This window comes from Sorex fumeus, unplaced genomic scaffold, assembly GCF_029834395.1.
Source record: "Sorex fumeus unplaced genomic scaffold, SorFum_2.1 ptg000047l, whole genome shotgun sequence".
In the NCBI taxonomy this organism is placed as follows: Eukaryota; Metazoa; Chordata; class Mammalia; order Eulipotyphla; family Soricidae; genus Sorex; species Sorex fumeus.
Genome location: NW_026606104.1, coordinates 8,433,956 through 8,459,860, shown reverse-complemented (window position 1 = coordinate 8,459,860; position 25,905 = coordinate 8,433,956). Strand labels below are relative to the sequence as shown.

General features: G+C 37.5%; 1 protein-coding gene across 3 annotated transcripts in view; it reads right to left on the bottom strand.

The window, feature by feature from the left end:
- EVI5 (ecotropic viral integration site 5) overlaps nt 1-25,905 on the bottom strand; it is a 189,829-nt gene that overhangs the window by 70,610 nt on the left and 93,314 nt on the right. For 2 of the 3 annotated variants that reach the window (XM_056123726.1, XM_056123728.1), the window contains exons 11-16: nt 22,041-22,094; nt 19,814-19,846; nt 19,118-19,264; nt 11,008-11,142; nt 10,137-10,277; nt 5,410-5,568 (exon numbers count right to left, since the gene is read on the bottom strand). In XM_056123726.1, the coding sequence (XP_055979701.1) occupies nt 5,410-5,568; nt 10,137-10,277; nt 11,008-11,142; nt 19,118-19,264; nt 19,814-19,846; nt 22,041-22,094 (669 nt within the window). The remainder of the gene's footprint in view (nt 1-5,409; nt 5,569-10,136; nt 10,278-11,007; nt 11,143-19,117; nt 19,265-19,813; nt 19,847-22,040; nt 22,095-25,905) is intronic. The other variant, XM_056123727.1, reaches the window with a different exon arrangement.

The following is a 25,905-nucleotide window of genomic DNA, read 5'->3' as shown; positions in this document are numbered from 1 at the left end:
GACTGTTGAGCTCATGTCTATCTACCATGTATAGTATGATCTATTTTTGTAAAGTTTGACCTAGTTTTCAATTTGTTGAATAAACTAGTTAATATCTTTGAGTTATATATATATATTTAAAATATCTATAAAACACAACTTATTTCTTATTTGGTTTTCTTCAAATTAATATATTATTAGGGCTTAACATATATGGAGATGAAACATGCTCATTATATAGTGAATTATTGTACAGTATGCGCTAAATAAATACAGATTGGAACTAACAGGAAGTAGTTTCTCTGCTCAAGTTTGACACAACCAATGAATTCTCTCAGCATCAAATTAATGTAGTAGTGATCTGGGAGAAAAAGTAGAAACTTCTATAATCAAAGATAGGTAAAATGTAGCTCTTCATCCAACAGCTTTCTCTATTTTGGTTCAATTACTGAGCCCTATCAAATTTCAATTAAAGACCTTGCTGTGAGAATGCAATGTGGAAAGTGTATGAAAGAAATCTTACACAACTCCTAAAATTAATCAGCAAGTTAATGAATGCTCCATTGCTACTACTATTACACCTATTCTACCCAGATCATGTCTGCACTCCTTGAAAATGACTCTGTTTGGGATTTTAACTTAAACAAACAAACAAACACCCAAGACCTTTCTAGGGGTGAGAGGGATAACAAAGGACAATGGTTACTTGTACTGCATATAGAAGTGACCCTGGTTCAATCCCCAGCACCAGCTACTCCAATCCCCCCAACTGCTTCAACAGCCCCTCCCACCCCCGACCCAGAGCATTCTATTTACCTACTTTGGGAAAGACCTAACCAGAAACCATTAAGAATGACTTAGCCAGAATAAATATCAGGTGATATTTATTTATATGTGGGTTCACTAGAGTGTGTGGAACCCAAGGGGGCAGCAGAATTCTTACACACTTGCACACAATAAACTGCAATTTTTTTCTTATCAGGCCACAATTAGGGGAAAAAAGGATGAAATATCTTAAGAGATGTCCATAGCACAAACTGACGCCCTACCGAGGTGACGAGTTGACCCCCACGAGTGGCTCTGCGGCACGGCCATGGCTCCAGAAGCACAAGGACTTAAAGTAGAGCCCAGTAGCTTGCAGCAGAAAAGTGAATGGACTATGCCTTAATCCACGTCACCATGCCTGCCCAGAGGGGAAAGGGTGTTGGTCCCTTCCGCCTTTTTCCCTCTGGAAAGAAAGATGGCAGCCGGTTGGGAGCTCTGTGGAAAGCCAGGTATGAGCCGGTCGTGACGGGGTGACTGAAACCTCATGGGAAGGGGGGCGTTCCCGGCTCATCCTTCACGCCCTACCGAGGTCACGAGTTGCCCCCCACGAGCGGCTCTCCAGCACGGCCATTGCTCCAGAGCACAGAAACCAATCTCATAACTATCTGACCCTCAACAGAAATACTTCCAGGGTTAATAAGTAAAATACCAGAAATCCAAAATCGTTTGATTCTTGTGACCATCTGTAGAAAACAAATTATTTCAAAATGTCTTTTCAGCATGTCTGATTTGGGGGTGTAAACTCTAAATAATAATGGAGCATCTTTTGTCGAAACAATGAATCTAGTCAAAGTTGACAGAGTGTTAACTAGAATTCATCTGCCTCACATGCATTGGGAGGGTTGGGATGTGTGTAGGGGGGGTTATTGGGGTTCTTCGTGGTGAAAAATAAGTATTGGTAAAGGGAAATGTGTTTGATAATTGCATGACTGAGACTTAAACCTGAAAGCTTTGTAACTTTTCCCACAGTGATTCAATAAATAAATTAATTAAAAAAAAAAAAAGTAAGATGGTCACTAAGTCTTGTCTGAGTCTTCTGGGGGATCCAAGGCTTACTCTTCTGCAGCAAATCAACAGTGTTGCCTGAGGGGCAAAGGGGCAACCACTCCCTGCTTCTGAGGATGTGCAGTAGAACATATTGTGTCTGGGACTGCAGCTGGGCATGGAGGAGCCTTCAGCACATCCAACAGCCCAGGTCCAAGCACACAGTGCAGCCCCAAACAGAGGCTGTGCAGAACAGTAAGAAACACCTCTGCCCCTCCAAGCCCTTTTAACAAGCAACCATTGAAAACTGCTGCAGACCAGGCCTTTGTAAAGTGCTGTGCAGAGAGAAAACCTAAAGACATCAAGAAGCCCTTGGCAAACCAGCCTCTATTCTAAAAATAAGATCTTACTAGAGGAATTTGAAGACTGTGGTGCAATGAGGGTAACCACAGAAACAACAAACCTCAAACCCAGCCCAAGTCCTGACCATATTAACTCAAATCCCCCACATTAAAGGCCTAGCAGAAAGAAAGGTGTGCCCATTTTCAGTCATAAAAACTGTTCACCTTAGTCTACTGTCCTACACAGGAGAATCAGTTTTCAACCTCCCCCGCCTCCCCAAAACAGATGAGAAAAAAGCAAAACACTACCAAGAAAGCAGTCAACAGTCTCATACAGAATACTGATACTGAAATTACCTGGGAGGGCAGTTTAAAGAGCTGTGATTAATATGCTAACAGAGAGGTGGAAAACAAGCAAGGTCATATAGGTAACAGCACAGAAATTAAAGCTATAAGAATCAAACAAAAATACCAGAAACAAACTCAATGAATGTGAAAAATGTCTTTAATAGCTTATCAGATGACCCAAATAATGAAGGAAAAGATAAACAGAAATATTTCAGTTAATAGCAAATAAAACGGAAAGAGAAAAATACTGACAGGGAATAAAGATCATTTAAAACTTGCTGAACAGTGGTTGGAGAGATGGTATAGCTGGTAAGGCACTTACCTTGCATGCAACTGAATCAGGTTCAACCCCCAGCATCCTGCATGGTACCCCATGCAACTGCCAGGAATGATTCCTGAGTGCAGTGCCATGAATAACCCTAAACTTTGCTGGGTGTGGCCCCAAAACAGAACAAAGAAAATTGCTGGACAATCTCAAACAATTTAATATATGTGTCACTGGAAACCTCAGGAGAAGAGAATAAAGAGAAAATACTGAAAGAAATAATGACAAAGAATTCTCCAAACTTTATGGCAGATACAAATATCATGTGGCCCAAGAATTTAACAGGAAAAAAAAAAAAGAAAAAAAACCCCAAATAATATTATATTTAGACCACTAAAAGAGAAAAATCTTGAAGGCAGAGAAATGAAAACACCATATCCGGGGAGGTGGGGGGGGGGGAATGCAATATTTCTGGTTCATATCGTTTCTGACAAAAAGTGACTAAATATTGGGGAAAAGAAAGTGAAAAAGACCAGAATTCACAGTAGGAGAGAAAGTATAGTGGGTAAGGTAGCAGCAGACCCGGGTTCTGTTCCAGATCCACTTACAGTTACCCAGGCACTGCCAGGAGTGATCCCTGAACATGGAGGTAAGAAATTAAGTCCTGAGCACTGCATTCATTTTAAAGACTTTAGCTGTCCTTGTTACTGTGTTTACTCTGATAGAATCACGCTGCACACAGGTATATAGAATGACACATGAGCTCACTCTGCCCCCTACTGACTATTTTAAAAACCAAATCACATTACAGATAATATGGTCTATGCAAATGTATCACATAAGAACCAAATGTATTTTATAACATAAATGAATCTATAAAAATAAAATTTTGTAGGGGGCTGGAGCGACAGCATTGTGGGTAGGGCATTTGCCTTGCATGTGGCCAACACAGGTTTGATTCCCAGCATCCCATATAGTCCTCTGAGCACCGCCAGGAGTAATTCCTGAGTGCATGAGCCAGGAGTAACCCTTGAGCATCACTGGGTGTGACCCATAAAGAAAAAAAAATTGTAGACCTTAAGTACATTGAAGATAATTTATTAGAGAAAAGGGGAGGAACTGAGAAGAAATTAGTTTAATTCTGTGACTGACTGCTTACAATCACCATATTTCACAGATAATACTATATTCTACACCAGCAGTTCTCAACCAGGAGCATCTCTATTCCCCCAGGGGACAGCTGGTAATGTTGGAGGACTCTTGGTCATAACAATCTGGAGTGGCTTGGGGTGATGCTATTGTCATGAAGTGGGTGGAAGCAAGAAACGGCATTAAACATACTGTATACATTTCTCAAGCAGGAGCCATATGACACCCTGTGGGTCCCCAGAATATTTCAAGAAACCATAGGTTAAAATCACATAAATAGGGTCCACAAGAAGGAAACATGGTTGGAAACAGTTTTCTATGATTAGAAAAGGTTGGGAAATAAGCTGTAAAGCATGGAATTGCACCCACAAAAAATATCTGATTCAAATGTCAATAATTTTGGATCAAGGTAGAGAAATTTTGCTTTATGTGAATATTCCTTTCCAAACTGTACAAAGCAACAAAGTCAACTAAATTTTTAGACTTGCTTTAAAACTCTGTTAAATGGGTCAAAAAATACATTCAACTTCTCATATCAAGGAATAGCATTTTTAGCTCTTTTCATTGGGACTAGATAATAAGTGTAGACAATTTCACCTTTTAGGTGTACCGTAAGAAACAATAACACTCCTGGGAATATATCCCAGAGAGGAAAAAATGTATAGTCGACATGACATCTGCACTTGTTTGTTCATTACAGCACTCTTTACAATAGCCAGAATCTGGAAAAAACCTGAGTGCCCGAGAACAGATGACTGGTTAAAGAAACTTTGGTATATCTACACAATGGAGTACTATGTAGCTGTCAGAAAAGATGAAGTCATGAAATTTACATACAAGTGGTACTACAAGGAAAGTATCATGTTAAGCGAAATGAGTCAGAAAGAGCAGGATAGACATAGAAACATTGCATTCTTCTGGGGAACATAAAGTAACATAATGGGAGACTAACACCCAGGAGTGGTGGAGTCTAGTACCAGGAATTTTGCTCCATGACTTGGAGGCCAGCCACACGTGCTAGGGGAAAAGGAAGCTCAGATAGAGAAGGGAGCACCAAATAAAGGGTGTTGGAAGAATCCTCCCAGGATGGGAGAAGCATGCTGAAAGTAGACTACAGACCAAACATGACTGCCACTCAATGCCTCTCTTGCAAACCACAGAACCCAAAAGGAGAGAGAGAGAACAAAAGGAAATGCCCTGCCACAGAGGCGGGGGGGGGGGGGGGGGGGGGATGGGGGATGGGGGTGGGAGGGATGCTGGGACCTGTGGTGGTGGAGGATGGGAACTGGTGAAGGGATGGGTACTTGATCACTGTATAACTGAAACCCAAGCACAAAAATTTGTAAGTCTATAACTGTACCTCATGGTGTTCCACTAATAAAAAAATATATATAAATTTAAAAAATGAAATAAAATTAAAAAATTTTTTTAAATTATTAAAAAAAAAGAATGACACCATAAGTACATAAACTTTTAATCTGCTAATACAATTTAAAGCTATTAGGCTTTCCATCATACCTGTGTTTCCATTTCCATCATCCTTTGTTTTATTTCTTTTATTTCTGCCTGTGTTTCAGCTTCTCGAAGCCGAATGGTCATCAGTTCATCTTGTAATTCATTCACAGCATTTTTTTTGGGTGGGTCTTTCCATCTGCCAGAAGTACGAGCCAAGTGGCGCTAAAACACACAAAATTAAATTGCAATATATATCCCCAGTATCAAGATAAGAGCTAGTTTTATTGGGTATAAATTATCACTTAATCACTTAATCCCCGTTATTCATCGATTTATTCGAGCGGGTGCCAGTAACGTCTCCATTCATCCCGGTTGTGTGCTAGCGTAGCCCAATGGTATCTGTTCGTTCTAGGAACATGCAGAGCCTCAAACCGATCATTTAGGGTCTTGACAAGACCTGGCCCAGACAAGATCAGACCTGAACACCTGAAGAACTTACCATCAATACTCATCAATACATTGGCTCGACTCTTCACACGCTACCTGTCTGAATGCAAGGTTCCATCCCAATGGAAAACCAGCAGGACTGTACTACTATACAAGAAAGGAGACATCCACAACATTGGCAACTATCGCCCAATCTGCCTATTGTCTGTCATCTACAAACTATTCACTCGAGTCATCCTGAATAGGATTAGCAGAACACTAGATGAAGGACAACCATGTGAACAAGCTGGATTCCGAAAAGGATTCAGTACCATCGACCATATCCACACGATTACTAAACTCATTGAGGTTTCTCGGGAGTTCAAGATGCCGCTCTGTCTAACGTTCATTGATTTAAAGAAGGCCTTTGATTCTGTTGAGACGGAAGCGGTCATGGAAGCCCTAGCCAATCAGGGCATACAAACTCAATGCATCAGTATCCTTCGTGAGCTCTATTGCGGATTCACTACCAAGATCTCACCATTCTACAAAGAAGTAATCCATATCAAGAGAGGGGTTCGGCAGGGTGATACCATTTCACCAAAACTCTTCAGTGCCACCCTCGAGAACATCATGCGACGACTGGAATGGGAAAACATGGGAGTGAAGATAGATGGTCGGCAACTACACCACCTCCACTTTTAACACCAAACATCAGCCAAGCAGCACAAATGCTGAACGACTTTGACCGTGAATGTGGAAAGGTCGGACTACAGCTGAATCTTACGAAGACAATGTTTATGAGAAACAGCCTTATTCCTGACGCTCCATTCGCTCTCAACGGAACCACCATCTCCGAATGCAACAGTTATATATACCTAGGTCGAGAAATCAACATGATGAATGACCTGGCACCTGAATTGCACAGGAGGAAGAGAGAGGCTTGGAATGCCTTCAAGAGCATTGAAGAAATAACTAAAAGGACAAAGTACCTCCAGCTACAAGCACATCTCTTTGATTCCACTGTTCTTCCTGCATTAACATATGCCTCAGAGACCTGGACCCTACGAAAACGGGATGAGAACGCTATTCGGGTCTCTCAAAGAGAATCGAAAGAACTATGCTTGGAATATCACGATTCACTCAAATGAGAGATAGAATCCGGAGTTCTGATCTTCGTCAACGCTCAAGAATCAGGGACGCTGTCTCATTTGCCAAGACATCAAAAATCAGATGGACTGGACATGTAATGAGGTTTACAGACAACCGCTGGACTAGAGCCATTACTGACTGGATTCCACGGGACATCAAAAGATCACGAGGACGCCCACCTACAAGATGGTCAGACTTCTTCGGGTATAAATTACAGGTTCACTATATTTATTAAATTATATTAATCACTTTATATTTTATGACTCAGAAAACCACAGCAACACTACATTTTTGGCTTGTTTTTGGGTCACATCCAAGTATGAACTTGTATGGAAGAATCATACAAGGCTGGGAACTGAACCTCGGTCTCTTGCAAGCAAAGCGTGTGCAATTAACTCTCTGAGCTATCTCTTTGGCTCCAAAAGTTAAGGACTATTACCTTTATTACATAAGTAAAAACATTGGAGTTAAGTAACTCTACAAAGGTTACATAGCCAATAAGTGGCAAAATTGGGATACAAATCAAGACTTAAGTCTTTTAATTTTTTTTTTATTTTTTGGTGTTTTGGGTCATACCCAGCTCAGTGGTTACTCCTGATTCTGTGCTCAGGAACTAGTCCTGGCAGACCTCGGGGAAACATATGGAATGTGGGAGGCTGAACCCGGAGTCGGTTGCATATAAGGCAAATGCCCTACCCACTGTATTATCACTCTGGCCTGTGTATGATTCAAGTCTTGTAAATCCTAGTGGATTGCTTGAGCGGGCCCAGTAACGTCTCCAATGGAGACTTTGTTGTTACTGTGTCTGGCATATCGAATACTCTCGGTAGCTTGCCAGGCTCTCCGAGAGGGGCGGAGGAATCGAACTCGGGTCGGCCATGTTGGCCGCTTGTAAGGCGAACGCCCTACCGCTGTGCTATCGCTCCAGCCTAGTGGATTAATTAACTATTTCTAAGAATACAATTTTTACCCCAATACTTCCAAGAGATTTTTCACATTGTTTTTATTTTTTTTCAATCTTTTCACACTGAGGATGATATAGTACATAGCAACAAAAATATTGCAACAAAAATATGACTCAATCCCTTCTATATTCTTGAAAATCATAAGAATGTAAAGAGGGAGAAACAATTTGAAACTACTTTTGATTTATAAATGCGCTCCATTTTTTTCTTCTATTTTTATAAAGTTGTTCAAACACAGTTAATATTCAAACACCAATCCCACCACCATGCACCTTCCTACCACTGTAAGGGGAAAGTGTGTGAAGATTGTTGTATTTCATCCTGGAACCTGTATAAGTGATTACAAGCATGTATGTTAAACCCAAACACATGTGTGCTACTTTTGGTACATCCGTGGGCTAGAGTATCAGAGGTTGCGCGCTCCAGGATTTTCTGTGTCACTCTCTTCTGGGAACTTTATTTTATAGTTTCTGGATGTTGGCCATTGATGAGATTATAATACACCGGAAGCAGTTTGTGGGCATGACTGCCAAGCTACTGGAAAACTGGGGAGCTGGAGTGAGGAGGTCTAATACCATTCAGAGAAAGCTTGGAGTTCAGTCACGGGTCCCACATACCTGGGTAAATGTGTTCCATTTTATGTATAAACTCAGCATCACTTTATTTTTTGTGTTAAGATTTTTTAAAATTGATTCACCATGAGATCGTTACAAAGTTGTTGTAACTGGGTTTCAGTCATATAATGTTCCAACATCCATCCCTTCACCAGTGTACATTTCCCACCATCAGTGTCCCCAGTTTCCCTCCTCTCCACCTCACCCCAATCCCCACACTTTTCTTCTCTCTCTCCTTCTGGGTATTATGGTTTGAAATACAGGTACTGAGAAGTTAACCTTCTTTCAGCACTCATTTTCTTATCCAGACTGATAATTTCCAACTATTATTGTCATAGTAGTCCCTTCTCTATACTAACTGCTCTCTGCCACACACACACACTTGTGGCAAGCTTACACCAGTTGGCAAGTTGACCAGTCTTCCTGGCCCCTGTTTCCTCTGTCATTGGATATTAGTCTCATACTGTGGGGTTTTTTTTATATCCCACAAATGAGTACAATCTCCTGTCTGTCCTTATTCTTCTGCATCATTTCATTAAGCTTGATACTCTCCATGTCTATTCGTTTATAAGCAAATTTCATGACTTCATTTTTCCTTGTGGCTGTGTAGTATTCCATTCTGTAGCTGCACGATATTTCTTTATCCAGTTGTCTGTTCTTGGCACTCAGGTTTCCAGATTCTAGCTATTGTGAATAGTGTTGCAATGAACATAAAAGTGCAAATGGCGTTTCTGCTATGTCTTTGGGTCCCCAGGGTATATTCCTAGAAGTAGTATCAGTGGGTCAAAGGGGAGCTCAATGTCTAGCTTTCTGAGTAATGTCCATATTTTTTTCCAAAAAGGCTAGACCAATCTGCATTCCCACCAACAATGAAGGGGAGTCCCTTGCTTCTCACATTTGCACCAACATTGGTTATTCTTGTTTTTTGGGGTTTTTTTTGATATGTGCCAGTCTCTATGGTGTGAGATGATATCTCGTTGTTGGTTTGCTTTGCATCTACCTGATGATTAGTGATGTAAAGCATTTTTTCATGTGCCTTTTGGAGATTTGAATTTTTCTTTGAGGAAATTTCTGTTCATTTCTTCTCCCCATTTTTTGATGGTATTGGAAGTTTTTTTCTTGTACAGTTCTACCAGAGCCTTATATATCTTGAAGTATCTTGAACACCTTATCAGATGGGTTTTGGGTAGTTTTTCCCACTCTGTGGGCTGTCTTTGTATCTTGGACATGGTTTCTTTTGAAGTGCAAAACTTCTTAATGTAGTCCCATTTGTTTATCTTTGCTTCCACTTGGTTGGTCAGTGGTGTTTTACCTTTGAAGATCAGCATCACTTTATTTTACAATTTAAATTTTGTTTTCCCCTTACACATCCATATAAACACTGTGGTTTACAGAGCTGTTCATGATTATTTGTTACAGTGATCAGCATTACTTTAAACTCAAAACCTAGTTTTGGTCAGCAGCTCCTTTAAACTCATACAAACTGGATATTCAGATTTACCCCTCCTTTCCCCAACACTGCACTTCAGATTCAACCTAAGAACTCACATATGAAGCCTGTACTTTACCACTGAACAAAATCCCCAGCCCCTTTCCTGTCTTTAGCAAAGGCACACAGAATATATTGATGTACCTGCCAGTGTTCCTCTAAATCCTTGACTTGCTGTCTTAGTTCTTTCAAGCCCATAATAGCTTCTGCTTCTCTCAGTTTCACAGCAATGAGTTCTTCCTGAAGCCTTGCAATGTTATTCTCGTCAGGAAAAGAATTGTTCCTCTAAAGTAAAAGAACATTTTATTTGGGATTTTTAATAAAATAAAATGTAGCAAACATAGAGCTATGTTGTCTGAGGTATACTGACACTTAATTTTATGAAGTTCTAATGAAATATAATTCACAAACAAAAAAACCTTATCCTTTTACTCAATTGTGCATGAAGATGTAATTCATCATCATGATCTCCTTCCAGAGCATTAGAATCACTCCAAAAAGAAACCCTTGAGTTCATGAGAACCATTTTTGTTTTGTTTTGGGGCCACATCCGGCAGTCTTGGGTCTGCGCTCAGGAATCACTTCTGGATGGCTTGGGGGACCATATGGGGTGCGGGTGATTGAACCAGGGTCAGTCACGTGCAAGGCAAGAGCCCTACACACTATACCACTGCTCTGGACCACCATGAAGGCCATTTAAGCAACTCTTTATCTCTGGATACCTGACTATTTTGGATATTTGATACAAATCAAATGATGTAGTGACTGACCTTCACTTCTCCAACACTAAACAATTATCAACATCAAAATTATCCCAGTTGCTTTCCTTTAAAAGAGCATGAATATCCACTTTTACCCTTAGATATTGGTATGTTAACAACAGATAATAAATGGGGATCTTACACACTTTCTTGTCTTAGTAAGAAATGAATAAAATGCAAGTCTAATCTAACCGATCAATAAAAAATATCTACCACATGTTCTAGTTTGGGAGTGATAGCATTTATGTTCTCACCTTCTCAATATCCAGAACTTTATCTTGCATCTCCTTTAGTGCACATTGAGACTCAGCTTCACTCAAGCGGGCTTGGACCAGTTCCTTTTCTAGTTGTAGTACAAAATCTTCATTGTAGTTGGAACTGCATTTATGCTACAAGTTACATACATACACTGAAATTTCATGGAAGTGTGAACACATAAATACAATAAAAATAAATGCAATTTTATGATATAGTTATTAATCAAAAAGTAAAAGTTTCATCTACTGAATATTTATTTCCAGCGTCTGTAATTATTCCAATGAAAATGCTTAGCTTTTATATTCTAGCTTTGATATCTATAGAGATGCACACATTATTAGATACTGGTGACTAATTAGCATAATGATGAAATCTAATTCTCAGATAAATAGCTCCTTATATCTGCACATCCAGATGAAGTCTTTATGCCCTTATAGGACTGCACTGGACAACAGTTTATGTACCAGCTACATGAGGGTTCCAGGTACCTGAAATGTGGATAGTCTAAATCGACATGGGTTAGAACTAGAAAATCAAATTGGGTTCTGAAGGCTTAATATGGAATAAAAGTTCAAGTTATCTTAGTAACTTTATAATAAAATACTGAAATATTTTAAATATAACAAATTAAACAAAAATTGAAGGTATCTTGTTCCTTTCAATATAGCATTAAAAATGTCTATGTAGTTCATGTTATATTGCTTGACAGCACTTACAGAAGGTAGGTATACACTTACTGAGATTCTACTTGAATCTAATGGGGGCAAAAAGGCAACCAGCCTAAATGCCAAATAAAAACATGTTTGCCCTTAGAAATACATACTTCTTTAAAGATCTGCATGTAAATAAATGCTGAAAACAGAGAAAAAGCAGGAAAATAACCTTTCCATTCTCTTTCCTACCTTATAATGTGAATGAATCCCACTGCAACTACTTAAGAAATTCCTTTTTAAACTAGTATCAATATCAATTTTCTTTACAAAAGACTGTAATATTTAATTCATGCATAAAAAGGGGGGACAGCTAAAATTTCCAAGAGTGAAAAGAGAATGCTCTCCAGTTGAATTATCCATATTTTCAACATGCTAGACATATTATACTAAAACTATTAAAAGTTCAATTAAAACATGTCATATTCTAATGCTCAGTTACCTCAAAAGATGATGTCCTTAGTTTAAAAGAGTATTTCACTTATCAAACAAATGAAGATTGTTTTGTTTTTTGCTTTGGGGTCACATTCAGCAATGCTTAGGGCTTACTCCTGGCTCTGGGCTCAGGAGTCTCTCCTGAAGGTGCTGAGGGAACTGGGGAACTATACAGCATCAACCAGAGTTGGCTACATACAAGTCAACTGCCTTAACCTCTGTACTATCTCTTCAATCCAACAAATGAGGACTTTGAATCAACAATGTAAAAAATTTAGAGTGTTATGTGTAATCTCTCTTAAAACAATGTTTCAAGCGTCCTGAGGGATAGGTTAGTAGCCAAAATCCCTGTAAGCAGGAAGCTGGGAGGTGAGCACAAAGCTGGGAATTTGAGCATCAGTGCTGATCACATGCACAGAGCTTGTCCCTCTGTGGCTGCCATCTGTGGACCCCAGTGTACAGTGCACGACAGCCGGGAGTGTGAGTGACCTGCAACTGATGTGTGTGGCTTGTGAGCACCAGGAATGGTGATATACAAGCACTGCACCCAGGCGTGGGCCTCAGAAGCATGTACAAGCAGCCCCGGTAAAGCACCCATCGGCCAGTGAGCACAACAAGTGTGTGGGCACTACAAGGCAGAGAGCTCCAGAACACCATGGCTGACCATGTTCAATGCAACACGGCCACAAAGGAAAGGAAAGGGGGAATTTCTTAAAATAAAAATAAAAAAATCCAAGAAACATAATGGAGGTACTATTTAAAGATTTTTCATGTTAAGGTGTTTGTCTTTTTTTTTATTAAGTGCATCTTTAAAGTTAGGCATATCCTTTAAAGCAGAAGTTTATTTGTGGTGAGTTGTATATTTTTACTAGCAAGATAATACTTTATTGGTGAGGAAGACTCCCAAATAGTGCTCAAGAGGTTCCAGGGTCCCTCCTGGCAATTCTTGGTCAACCAGGCCAGCAGATCAATACTAGGGCCTGAGGATGTGGTCATGTCCTGGTCCTGGAACCCACAAGATGCTGAGGAGCTCCCAGCACTCCACCTAGGAATGCTTGGGGGACCAACTGGTACCAGGGAATCAAAGCAGAGTTGACTGCAGAGTTGACAAACCATGCACCCTAATCCCTTTATTATCTTCTCTGGCCCCCAAAATGATAATTATTAATATTTTTTATAAAAACCTTTCATTAAAATCATCTTACTACTCAAGTTGAAATAATTATACAAATAAAATATTTATTTTTTTGGCTTTGTGGGTCACACCCGGCGATGCTCAGGGGTTCCTCCTGGCTCTGCACTCAGGAATTACTCCTGGCCGTGCTCGGGGGACGAAGCATATGGGATGCTGGGAATCGAACCCTGGTCAATTGCATACAAGGTAAATTCCCTATCTTCTGTGCTATCGCTCCAGCCCCAAATATTCTATTTTAGACTAGGTCAATTTAGTTTTGGAAGAAAACCTCTATCTAGATAGGCCAATAGTGTGACAGTTTACTGAACTACAATATACAACTTACTAATAATTACAAATGTAAATGGCTTATTCTTAAAATATCATTACTTAAGTAGAATAAATGGTGCTTGTAACACGGAGAAGAAACAAACCTACCAGATAAACTGGGTGTGAATCAATTCCTAAATAAATTTTCTATAATAAATTATCTAGATTTCAACAATTTTTACGGACAAACTAGTAGTTTTAAGCTTATTTAATATTATATCAAATCCTTGGCTCTTGATAGCACCTTTGATTTCTTCTAAAATTATAGATGGAGAAAAGTCAGAAAAAATCTTGTAATGTCTCCTCTTAGGTACATCCTTATATAAAAAGTCCCAAAAAGTTCAAGATAGTCTTCTCAGTGTTTGGCCACTTCAGCTATTAACATTTTCCTGGTCTATGCTGATCTGAGCAAACAAGTTGTTTAACTGCTTAATCCAGGTATGTGAGCAATAAGCAGCCATGAGTGGATTAAAGAGCCTTTAAATAAGTTAGACCCAGCTGGTCTCACAACACCTAGATGCACCAGTTATAAGGGACAAAATCAGACATGTAACTGTATAACGTATCACTGGGTCATTTCTACTTTATGGGTTTCCTGGAAAAACTGACATATATCATATAAAACATGGAATTAAATGGAATTTCATCTTCATGTTTAATTTTTATCTTGTACTGGGTTTATTATTTCATTTCACACATTAGTCTGTATACATGTGCTAATTTAGTACTTGGGTTGATAAGTATAATAAATAAGTATTATGATTTTGAGGGAGGAAGGGGTTTGGACTATACGTTGTAGTGTTCAGGGTCACACCTGGCAGGGCTCAGGAGACCACATGTAGTGCCAAGGATCAATCCACAGTAGGCCACATGCAAGGCAACTGCCTTAACTTAAAGTACTATCTCTTTGGTCCTCATTAATGTTAGTTTTATGTAGTACACTAAACACAAGTACAATAATAAGTTAACTCAATAACTTTTCAAAACCAATATATCAGATCCAAGCTATTAAGAATCTCCCCGGAAAAAAAATAAAGAAATAAATGGCTAGTTAAAGACAATTTTAACTAACTGTTACTACAGAAATGCGCTTAGGTTTTTGGGCTCCACCCAGCTGTGCTTAGGGCTTACTTCTGCCTCAGAGATCACTCATGGCAGAGCTCAGGGGACCATATGAGGTGCTGGGGATCAAAATGGGTTGGCTGCATGTAAGGCAAATGTCCTACCTCCTCTACTTCTTCTCCAGTTCAACATTTACTTTTGAAAAACCAATCAAAAGTTTAAAATATTATTGGAAAATAAGAGAAAGATTGCACTAATAGCATTACGAGCAGTCAAAATTACATAAAGGCAACAAAAGTTATTGACTACGTAGTAAGACAAGAGCCAAACTGGCTGAAAGAAAGTGAAGAAAAGTCTCTTTACAAAAGAGAAAAATTTGCCAAATGAGAAAACATGAAAATGAACATTTGGGAACCGAATCTACAGGTACTAAAACTGCGAGATAAAAGGTAAATAGAGGGTGTCATTTGCTTGGTAGAAAACCATTTCCCTCCAAAATTACTTGCTGGTGGTAAGAAGAAACCACTCCTTTGTTAAAAGCTAGTGAGTCTATGGTAACAAAATTTAGCATAGTATTTAAACATAATATCACTAATAATGGAAACAATATGCACTATACGCTTCCTGATTTAAAGTAAAATAAAGTTCACATTCTCATATCTCATTCATCATATATCATAAAACTGAATCTAGCTTGCAAGAAATATGACAGTAAGGAAGAAATTTGAGAAATACAGAGTACAAGATGACACCTGTCTATGCAGTTGTAACACCCCTGAAGCAGATCACTCTTTGCTCTCCTTTAAGCCATCCAGATAGGAGTTATCAACTTTATTAACCATTTAAAATAACAAATTTGGTTATTTTCTGTTTTGTAATGGGTTCAATTTCATTGATTTCCATTCGCTTTAAGCTGAATTTGGTTTTTGATTTTTTTTTTTAATGTCTAATTTGTTAAGGAAGGAGTTCAGATTAGAGGTTTTAAACTTATTTCCATTCCTAACGCAAGTATTCAGTGCCATAAATTAGAGGCGGAGAGGGGCGACACCTGGTGGTGCTCAGGGACTACTCCAGCTTTCTGCTTGGGGATCATTCCTTGTGGTGTTCAGGGGACCTTACAGTACTAAGGATCAAACCCGGCTCCCCCCACAACATGCAAAGCAAGCACTCAACCCACTGAACTATAAATTTAATCCCCAAATTTTGATAATGTTTCATCATTCTCACTTAAAGTTTCATCATTTTCATTTAATTTATGTAATCAATTTAATTCAAATGTTAGTTTCTCTTAAACTTTTCTTTTGACACATAAATAAAAATGTTGTCAAAATGTCATAGAATCTAGAAAGATTCCTTGTAAGTTTTTATTACTTCAACTTTGTTAAAAGTTAATTTCAGGGGCTGGAGCGATAGCACAGTGGGTAGGGTGTTTGCCAGCACACGGCTGGCTGACCCAGGTTCAATCCCCAGCATCCCATATGGTTCTCCAAGCACTGCCAAGAGTAATTGAGTAATTCCTGAATGCAGAGCCAGGAGTAACCCCTGAGCATTGCTGGGTGTGATACAAAAAGAAAAAAAAAAGTTCATTTCATTGGCCTGGATATATTTTATCTTTGTAAATGCCATGTTTACTTTTTGAAAAAGAGTATATAGTTGTTATTAGAAAAAGTTTCATAAGTGCAATGAGAAAATTGCTCGATAATATTGTAAAGATAAATCTATACCCATTTTCCGCCGATACTGTTTCTTCCTACTTGCCTCTTCAAAGACTGAAACAAAAATACTGGAGACTTGACTGTAACTGTGAATTTATACATTTCATACTTTAGAACTTGATTCTCCTTTGTATTAGAAAACATATATTCCTAAACACAGACACAATACTACAAAATTTCCACGTTACCTAGAATTGTACTGAATAAACAAGAATACTTCCCGGGGCTTGCTCCTCAAGCCTGTGCTCTTCCTTTACTTCCTCTTTTTCTCTCCCCTAAAATCTAAGTAAATTTTGTTCAATAAAAACTATCTTAATTTATATAAATACACACATACATATACACATGTATATGTATACACATATGCATACATACATGTATATGTGTGTGTATACAAACATATGTATACATATTTCTAGGAAGACTACTTTCTGGCATTTATTACATAGAGAATCACTAAGATGTACTGCTGATTTTTTTCCTTGAAAGGGGGAAAGGGTCAGTCCATTCCTGGTGGTGCTCAGAGGACCATCTTGTATCAGAGATCAAACCTCAGCCTCCAGCATGCAAAGCATGTGCTCAGCCTGTTGAGCCATCTCTCAGGCCTGATATGTTGTTGAATTTTAAACTTAAGTGCAAGGAAAATTCACCTCTGTGAAATAATCTCTTGGTTTTATAATATGAATAAACGACAAATATTTTGAAATCCTGGTTTATTAACCAAACACAGTAACAGCATCTCTCACAAATTTTACGTATAAAGATTTTAAACATATCTGACATATGGAAACTTAAATAATAAACTATAATATTTGAAGTACATCTTGAGAAAGACTTTAGACATTTTTTTAACATGAATAAGCCTCTTGTTGCAGTTAATCGACTATAAAATTATTTACTATTTTCATCTCTATTTATCTTGTGAATTAAAGTTATTTTTTCCGTCATTCACCAAAAGCAGATGTTCTAGGATTTTAACATAAAAGGTGGTGGTGCTCAGTGGGAGCCCATGCAGTGCTAGAGTTCAAACTCAGAACCATGGACCTGCCAGGCATGCATTCTGCCACCTGAGCTATCTCCACAGCCTGTTCTTGAAATTTCTTATGAAGCATTATTATGGCTACAAACCACTTTTCAAAATTTAACGGTACTTATTGAATTTATTCTAATGAATTATGACTAGTTAATACTAGATGCAAATATCATACTATGATGTTATCAAGAAATCACATCGCATTTGATAACTGGTCGGTTTAGTTCCCAGTAATCCCCAATTCTACTTTTATGCTTTGATATTATTGATATCTCTTATGAGACTAGGACAAAATAGTCACATTCCCCTCATTTTAGCAGTTGTTTACAACTTTTTATTTTTCTTAATCACCTTCACAACAAAAAATGGTAGGATTTTTTTTCCCTTATTTTATTTTTTGCTTTTAATTTTCTGGTATTTATACCCAGGTGATGATGTATTTTACTGGATAAAGGTAACATCCAACTTTAAAGTCATTCTATCTCCCTATTAGACCAGTACCAAGTTCTAGACTTAAAAGAAATTTTGCCAGCTCGTGACAACCCAATTCTTTTTTTTTTTTTGCTCTTTTTGGGTCACACCCAGCAATGCACAGGGGTTACTCCTGGCTCTACACTCAGGAATGACTCCTGGCGGTGCTCAGTGGACCATATGGGATGCTGGGAATCGAACCTGGGTTGGCTGCGTGCAAGGCAAATGCCCTACCCACTGTGCTATCGCTCCAGCCCCCCAACAACCCAATTCTTATTAGAGAAGAGAAAACTGAATATCCTCAATGATCCTAATTTAAGGCCCTTAGAAACACATTAGTCTGAACTTGACTATGGAAAAGGGTATTCAAGTTGAAGAAGAAAGATACTACGTGTATTTTTATGATTAGAAGCTGTTTAACTTAATACCCAAAGAGAGTTAACAAGAGTCTTAGGCTGATGTTTTGAAAACTATACTCCTCTTGAAAAAAATATAAGAAGATACCTTAAGTCAGAGCTTAATGTCTTGACAAAGAAATTGAGAGGACTGGGCTTGCTCCTCAAGCCTGTGCTCTCCCTTGAACACGTATCATACTATCTCCATGTGGTCTTTGCTTGCCTATTTTCTCTCTGGAGAAGCCTGTGTTCTCTCTTGAACTCTCACTCCTCTCCCTTTTCTCTCCCCTCACATCTTTCTAAGCTTCAACAGAAAAAAAAAAAAAGAGAAAGGGCAGCTCATTATCAAAGCTTAAAATGAGATCATTATATATACTCTACATGCTAACATTTCATCGGCACAGTGAATTAAAACAAGCTGAATATTTTAAAACTACCCATGGCAAAATAACTAGAAAAATATTTCTGAAGCTTAAAACGAAGGTCTAACATATATCACTTATTTTCTGTGACGGAAAACATAATGTAGTGAAAGGAAATATTACTAATTCCTAAGAAAACTGCGTAGACTAAAATTATTTTAGAACAAGGAGTCTTTGGGCCACAGAAAAACTTCTAAATTATTACAGAGTGTAAAATTAATTAAGAGCTTAACACAGAAAACAAAATTATTCAGAACAAAAGCACAAGATTGTGCTAGAAAAACAACAACAAACAACAAATAAAGATTCGAAGGGAAGGGAATGAGAGAGGAGAGAAACAGCCCTGCCCAACTCCTTACCCATTGTTGCTGGTGCTGGAGCTTCCTGATGGTACTCTCAGCATGCTCCAGTTTAGCACTGGCCTCATCACTCTGCTGTTTGATGGTGGCCAACTCCCGTTTTATGAGGTAGTTTTCCTCAGCCTCCTGGGCTCTTGTCACTTGTCCCTTAGGACATAATTTTTTGTGTGTGTAAACCAACTTAGGATAGATTCAAGAAAGACTCCCCTTGTGAGGTTTAGTCATTTACTTTGATTTGTTAAAAAAAATGAAAAATCATCTCAGAGACAGAATAGCCTAAGTAATTATTAGTCAGCAGCTTATTATTGCTCCAGCAAATTTGGGAAAAACTAATGAAAAGTTTACCTGACAATTACATGAACAATTCATTCAGTCAATAAAAACTGAACTCATGCAATATTATTCAGTTGTACATGCAGAACTAAAATTTTCAATAAATAGTTAATTAATTTCTCAGAATCCACTGGTTACCATTTTGGAAGAAATACTTTAAAATAAGGTTAGCTTTAAAACGTGCAAATGGCTTTCATTAAAACCATGATAACACTGTTATCAAAAATTAAGGTTATATCTAAATATACCATCCCAAAATTATTTCTAGGAAAATGCATGTAAAATTGCATGCATTTGATTATGATTTCTAGGTTTAGGGCTTCCCTTAGAGGTTAGAGAAAATGCTAAAATAAAAAACAATACCTGTATCAATCTATCTGCCAAGGAAGCACTTTCCTACAAAAGGAAAAATTCAGATAGGAATATCAGAGAAAGAAATAAAATAAAGGTGATAAAATTAGGAATAAGAAGAAACAAAGCATACCCAAATTCCACCTACTTTTCATTGCAATTAAAACAGAAACTTAGATTTTAAAACTACTACAGAACATGCTCTTAGTCTTAAACATTCAAACATATGTCAAAATATATACTGCAAAAAATCAAGTGCATCTAGTAAATCGAACACATATTCTAAGGGTTTTTTTCATTATTTAGATAAATAAATATCTTATTTTCAAAGCAAATTATATTTAGATCTAGCCAAAATGCCAACCCAAAAGGCAGAAGGAATTTGAGTAAGCAATTTCACTTATAAAGTGTGACAGCAATTTGTGCAACAGTAACTTTCAAAGAAGCAAAGCAAGGAAAATATGACAAGTTAATAAACTTGATAGAACAAACTAGCAATAACTGATCAAAATTTCTGGTTACAGAGTTTAATTGAAATGTATTTCTAGAATTCTGAATGCTAAAGGGCACACCTAGTAGGTAAAACCAGTCGTAAAAAGGTACATAATTTTCTACAGGCAAGACAAACAATAAATACTTTTCTACAAACGAAAAGCTAAATAAAAATGCTTTCTTACTGAAAATGTCATACTCCAAATTCTTTTTTTTCAAAAATAGTGATCTATAATGACCTTAAAAAATTAAGCTCAACTTCTTTATGAAATCGCCAAAAATAGATTATCCTCATACAAAAACTATTTTTGATTTCACATAATGAATCTACAATTATACAACAATTAAAAAGTCATCCATACCTTGTATAGCACATCTAATATGAAATCATTCACACTTTCAAAGGCCCTCCCGTTGATCGTCGATTTGCTTGAGCGGGCCCAGTAACGTCTCCATTGGAGACTTTGTTGTTACTGTGTCTGGCATATCGAATACTCTCGGTAGCTTGCCGGGCTCTCCGAGAGGGGCGGAGGAATCGAACTCGGGGCGGCCATGTTGGCTGCTTGTAAGGCGAATGCCCTACCGCTGTGCTATTGCTCACACTTTCAAAACTAAGATTATTTTTCATACTATCCATACTTTCATCTATTTCTTTCTCGAACACCAAATTAAATTTTCAGGAAGATTTTAAAATACTCAGCACTATCATGAGGAGTACTTTTAATCTGTTTCTCATGTTTAGGTTCAAAAAATAAAAAAGTCCCAAACACCAGCTTTGTGAATGCAGATGTTTTCCTTTTTAACAAACCAAAAACTCCTACACATTTTTATTACTCAGTGCATTTGTAAAGCATCAGAAGACTACAAAAGACAGCACAACAAAAGAACAATGTGAAAAGTCATGATTCCCATATGTGACAAATTATTTTATATACAACAGAGGAGAAAAAGTAGCATGAAAATAATCATTCTAAGAACCAGAGATTTAAGCACAATTCCTCTATGCTAAACATACATCATAGTAAATTTTTTGTTTGTTTGTTTTACCCTATTTTGTTTGCAGGACCAGAGATTAAACACAGGGAATCACACATGTAAGGCACATAATCCACCTCTGAGTCAACCTAAGAGGTCAGTAATAGTACTTTTATTGGGAGGGGGACTCATACCTGGAGGCGCCCAGGGGACCATCTTGTGATTGGGGATTTGAACTATCTAGGCAAGCACCTTACCCTTTGAGAGAAAAGCAACTTACCTTATCTCTCTAGCTCAATATTTACATATATATTTTTATATAAGAAACGTTAGTCATTTTCACTACACTTAAGGCAATCTTTGATCTTATAAGAATCATTTCCATCTTTAAAACATGGTTAGACAGACTATCAGGGCATCACTTAAAATTTATTTTTAAAATACATGAAGAATGGATTTTCTGTAAAGGTCCTTCTAAAGAATATACATTTTAGAGATTATATATAAAAGAAAACAAATTATATCAATATCTTAACTCTAATAGTAACTTCAGTGAAACTTCACACTTTAAGTTCAAGAACACGATCAATTACTACTAAAGTTAAACAGCAAGCAGAGAAGGAAGCTAAGGGATCAATATCCCTTATCCCTATATTTTTTTTAGTATGTATTTAAAATGAACAGAAATCCTGTGCATTTTGAGTCTATATTTAAAATGAACAGAATTCTGTACATTCATGAGATGCTTGTATATAAGTACCCATTCACTTACTTTTTCTAATGTTTCAATGCGTTGTTTTAAAAGTCTATTTTCTGTTCGTAACCTCTGCAAAATAAGAACAAAGGGAGGAAAAAAACATGTTTTTACAAGCATCCCAGAGAGAAAAAGATATCTATGACATAATCCTTAAAATATACCACTTCTTATAAATAAGGGGAAAAAATTCTAGGAATAACAATATTATCATTGCCAATTTATTTTCTTTTTATTTTATGTATTTTAAGTCCATGACTTACAATAATGTTAACAATGCTGCTTCAGGCATACTATATCCCAATACCTCACTCATCACCAAACTGTCAGTTAAGATTTATACAGGGAAATGACCACATTTATCATTCCAGTTTTGATTGAATTTTAAACAAAAGTCACAGTACATGCATAAATAACAGCATTAATAAACCTTAATTAATGTTTTCCTACAAATGAACTCGGGCTAAAAAAGACCCTGATGAGATATATATTATCAGTTTTAGAACTAGTTTCCATTTGTTATATACACAAATTTGCAAAATTCCTTACATTCTAAAAATGTAAATTAATCTCACCAACTGTTTATTGTAAATAGTTTTTATTTTAGAAAAACTAATGTTCTAATTATCATTTTATCATAGTTCAAAAGAGTAAAATCATATTTTAAAATATTCCACTTAATTATTCAAAGTCAAATTGCCAATTTACTTCCATTAGTAATAAATCTCAAGCACTCCACATTTTTAAGTCAGTTTTTTGCATACTCCGATATAATTTCATATTAATTCACAAAAAGTACCCCTTTTCTAAGTCACCTAACCCCTGCAATTTCATATCACTCCAATTTCAACCCCCTTTACCTTTCTGCACCAAGTTGTTCCAAACCTCACTTAATCCAGTCTTTTTCCAACATTAAATTTCCTGCTATGCTGCTGCTAAAGCCTTTCTAAGAAATTTTTTTATCAACTCATTATTTTGCTAGCAAAGACCATAGTATTTTATAATAGTCTCAAACCAAGGAAATTAAAAACTATGAATTATTACATAGAAATGAACAAGCAGAACAAAATAATCCTAAAGCCAGTACAAATATAATTTTCAAATTAGATTTTTGTACTCTATTCACTAGAACATTTGATATTTATATTATTCTATAAATGATCTCAGACCCAAAACATCTTCAGAAAAAAATGTTTCTTATTTTCTGGATATTCATATTTTATATATAGCTTAGAGGATTATACATGTAAGCAAATTACTGTGTCTATTTTTCTCAGGGCCATGGAGATAGCAGGGGTATTTGGACTAATCCAGGTTCAATCTCTGAATGAGCTGAAGCCTTGGGGGCCTCCCAAGTGTCACTAAATTGGCCTTGGTGGTTCCCAGCACTGCCAGGACATGAGCAGCACTGAATTCTTAGGCCCTGCATAGCTGAGTATTGTCAGGAGTGGCACCTGGATCCCATGAGTACCACTTGGGAGAGAGCCCCCAATTACCATCAAAAAAAAGAAACAAGGTTATTTTACCTAACCAATTAGAAATGAGAAACTAAAACTAAAAGAGCAAGAATATTGCCCCAGGCGCTGGAGCAATAATACAGTGGGTAGGGCGTTTGCCTTGCAAGCAGCCGATCTGGGTTCGATTCCCAGCATCCCATATGGTCCCCTGAGCACCGCAAGGAGTAATTCCTGAGAGCAAAGCCAGGAGTAACCCATGTGCATTGCCGGGTGTGACCCAAAAAGCAAAAAAATAAAAAGAATACTGCCCCAATGTTGGCAAGTAAAATGAAATTCTCTGCTAAAAAAATATAAAATGCAGAAATATTTGCTAAGAAATTTGATCTAATACCTTAATATTATAACGTAATACTAATACAAATAGAAAGTATTTGTACACTTATAGAGGAAGAAGGTTTGGAGCAATAGCGCAGCAGGTAGGGCATTTGCCTTGCATGCGGGCGACCCAGGTTCAATTCCTCCATCCCTCTTGGAGAGCCCAGCAAGCTACCAGAGTATCCCGCCTGCATGGTAGAGCCTGGCAAGCTCCCCATGATGTATTCGATATGCCAAAAACAGTAACAAGTCTCACAATGGAGATGTTACTAGTGCCTGCTTGAGCAAATAGATGAACAACGGGAAGACAGTGCTACAGTGCTACTAATAATAGTATTTTTAAGAATTTAATTTAGTTTAAGTCAATAGTCTTAAAAATATTAATGTCCTATGTTATAATAATTCTACCTATTACAAGCTATGGAAATTACAAGATGCTACAAAAAACTTTATAGTGAAGTTGATATAACTATAACTGTTTCATTAACAAAAATTGAAAAACAACAATCAACCAAAAAGGAAATCTTTATTTCTATCATTCCACTCTTCAACCATCATCTCTATGCTTTAACTTCCAATCAGTCGACATTCCTTTGCTTTAATTTACATCTCCCAACCCCATTCACCCCTTAGTACTTAGTAAACACTTGTCTCCCCCTTAGTTCTCAGTGTACTTGCCTGGTTAAACCAGGATTCTGGGAAAACATACTATTGTCTGAACCCATGTTGAAAACATTTCATGATTTACATGAACTATCACTAAATTCACTCAGATTCTTAGCAATGAAATGTACTTTCTTAGGCTATCTTCTCATCCTCTTGAATTACTATTTCATATTCCTATTCAAAAAAGCAACCCTCCACACCTCATTGTCTCTCGCAGATGATAATCTTGTTTATGATTTCGCAGAAAAAGGTGATACAGTAAGAATAAATTCCCTCAATATTACAATTATGCCCATGTATTTTACATTCTCCTGTTACTATGGATTAACTAGCCATGCTAGTAGAACACATCAAGCCTCCCACCCATGCACTGAATCCCATACTCTTCATCTACTGATTCTGTCATTTGTTCATATTTTCCTACTGAATTATCCCCATAAAAACATGACTACTTCTCCCATGGGGCTGGAGCGATAGCACAGCGGTAGGGTGTTCGCCTTATAAGCGGCCAACATGGCCGACCCGAGTTCGATTCCTCCACCCCTCTCGGAGAGCCCGGCAAGCTACCGAGAGTATTTGCTATGCCAGACACAGTAACAACAAAGTCTCCAATGGAGACGTTACTGGGCCCGCTCGAGCAAATCGACGATCAACGGGAGGGCCTTTACCTTTACCTTTACTTCTCCCATGAACAAAAAGGAATTAAAAAAAAAAAACCTCTTTACATCACTACTCTCTCCAGCTACCTTATCATTTCTTTTTCATAGCAAATTCCATGAGAAATATCTATAATGCCATCTCCATTAGATTCTAGTTTCGCTCCAGTCCTTTTTGTTCCCACGACTTCTCCAGCGATCTCTGTACTGACAAAAAACTATGACTATATCTCTGTACTAAGATCACCAAAACCTTATAAGTGTCTGTCTAATGTAGTAAGTCCTTCTTTTGAAAGACTCTTGTCTCTTGCCTTCTAGGACACTACTTCCCTGATATTCTCTCATGCTGTCATTGTCCTCAGCCTCCTAACCTTAAAATGTTGGCTTAGTTTCCACTCAGTTCTTGAATACTATTCTATTTCATCCATTCTCTTTCCCCAAGTCAGATCTGACTTCACCATCAATGTCCATTATTGTGTCAACTACCTAGTTTTTTATTTCCAACATGTCTTCTCTTCATCTCTGATACTCAAGGGGCTAGCTGAATATCCATAAAGATCTCATATATTATATAATATTGGACTCCGAAATTGTTATTATTTTCCAAACCAGATCTTTCTAAAGACATTACCCTGTAGACATATCCATCTGCTACTTAGAACTCTATTTTCCTAACTGCTCAAGCCAAAATACTAGGTTCTCATCTCCTATTTCCATGGTGATTTTGAT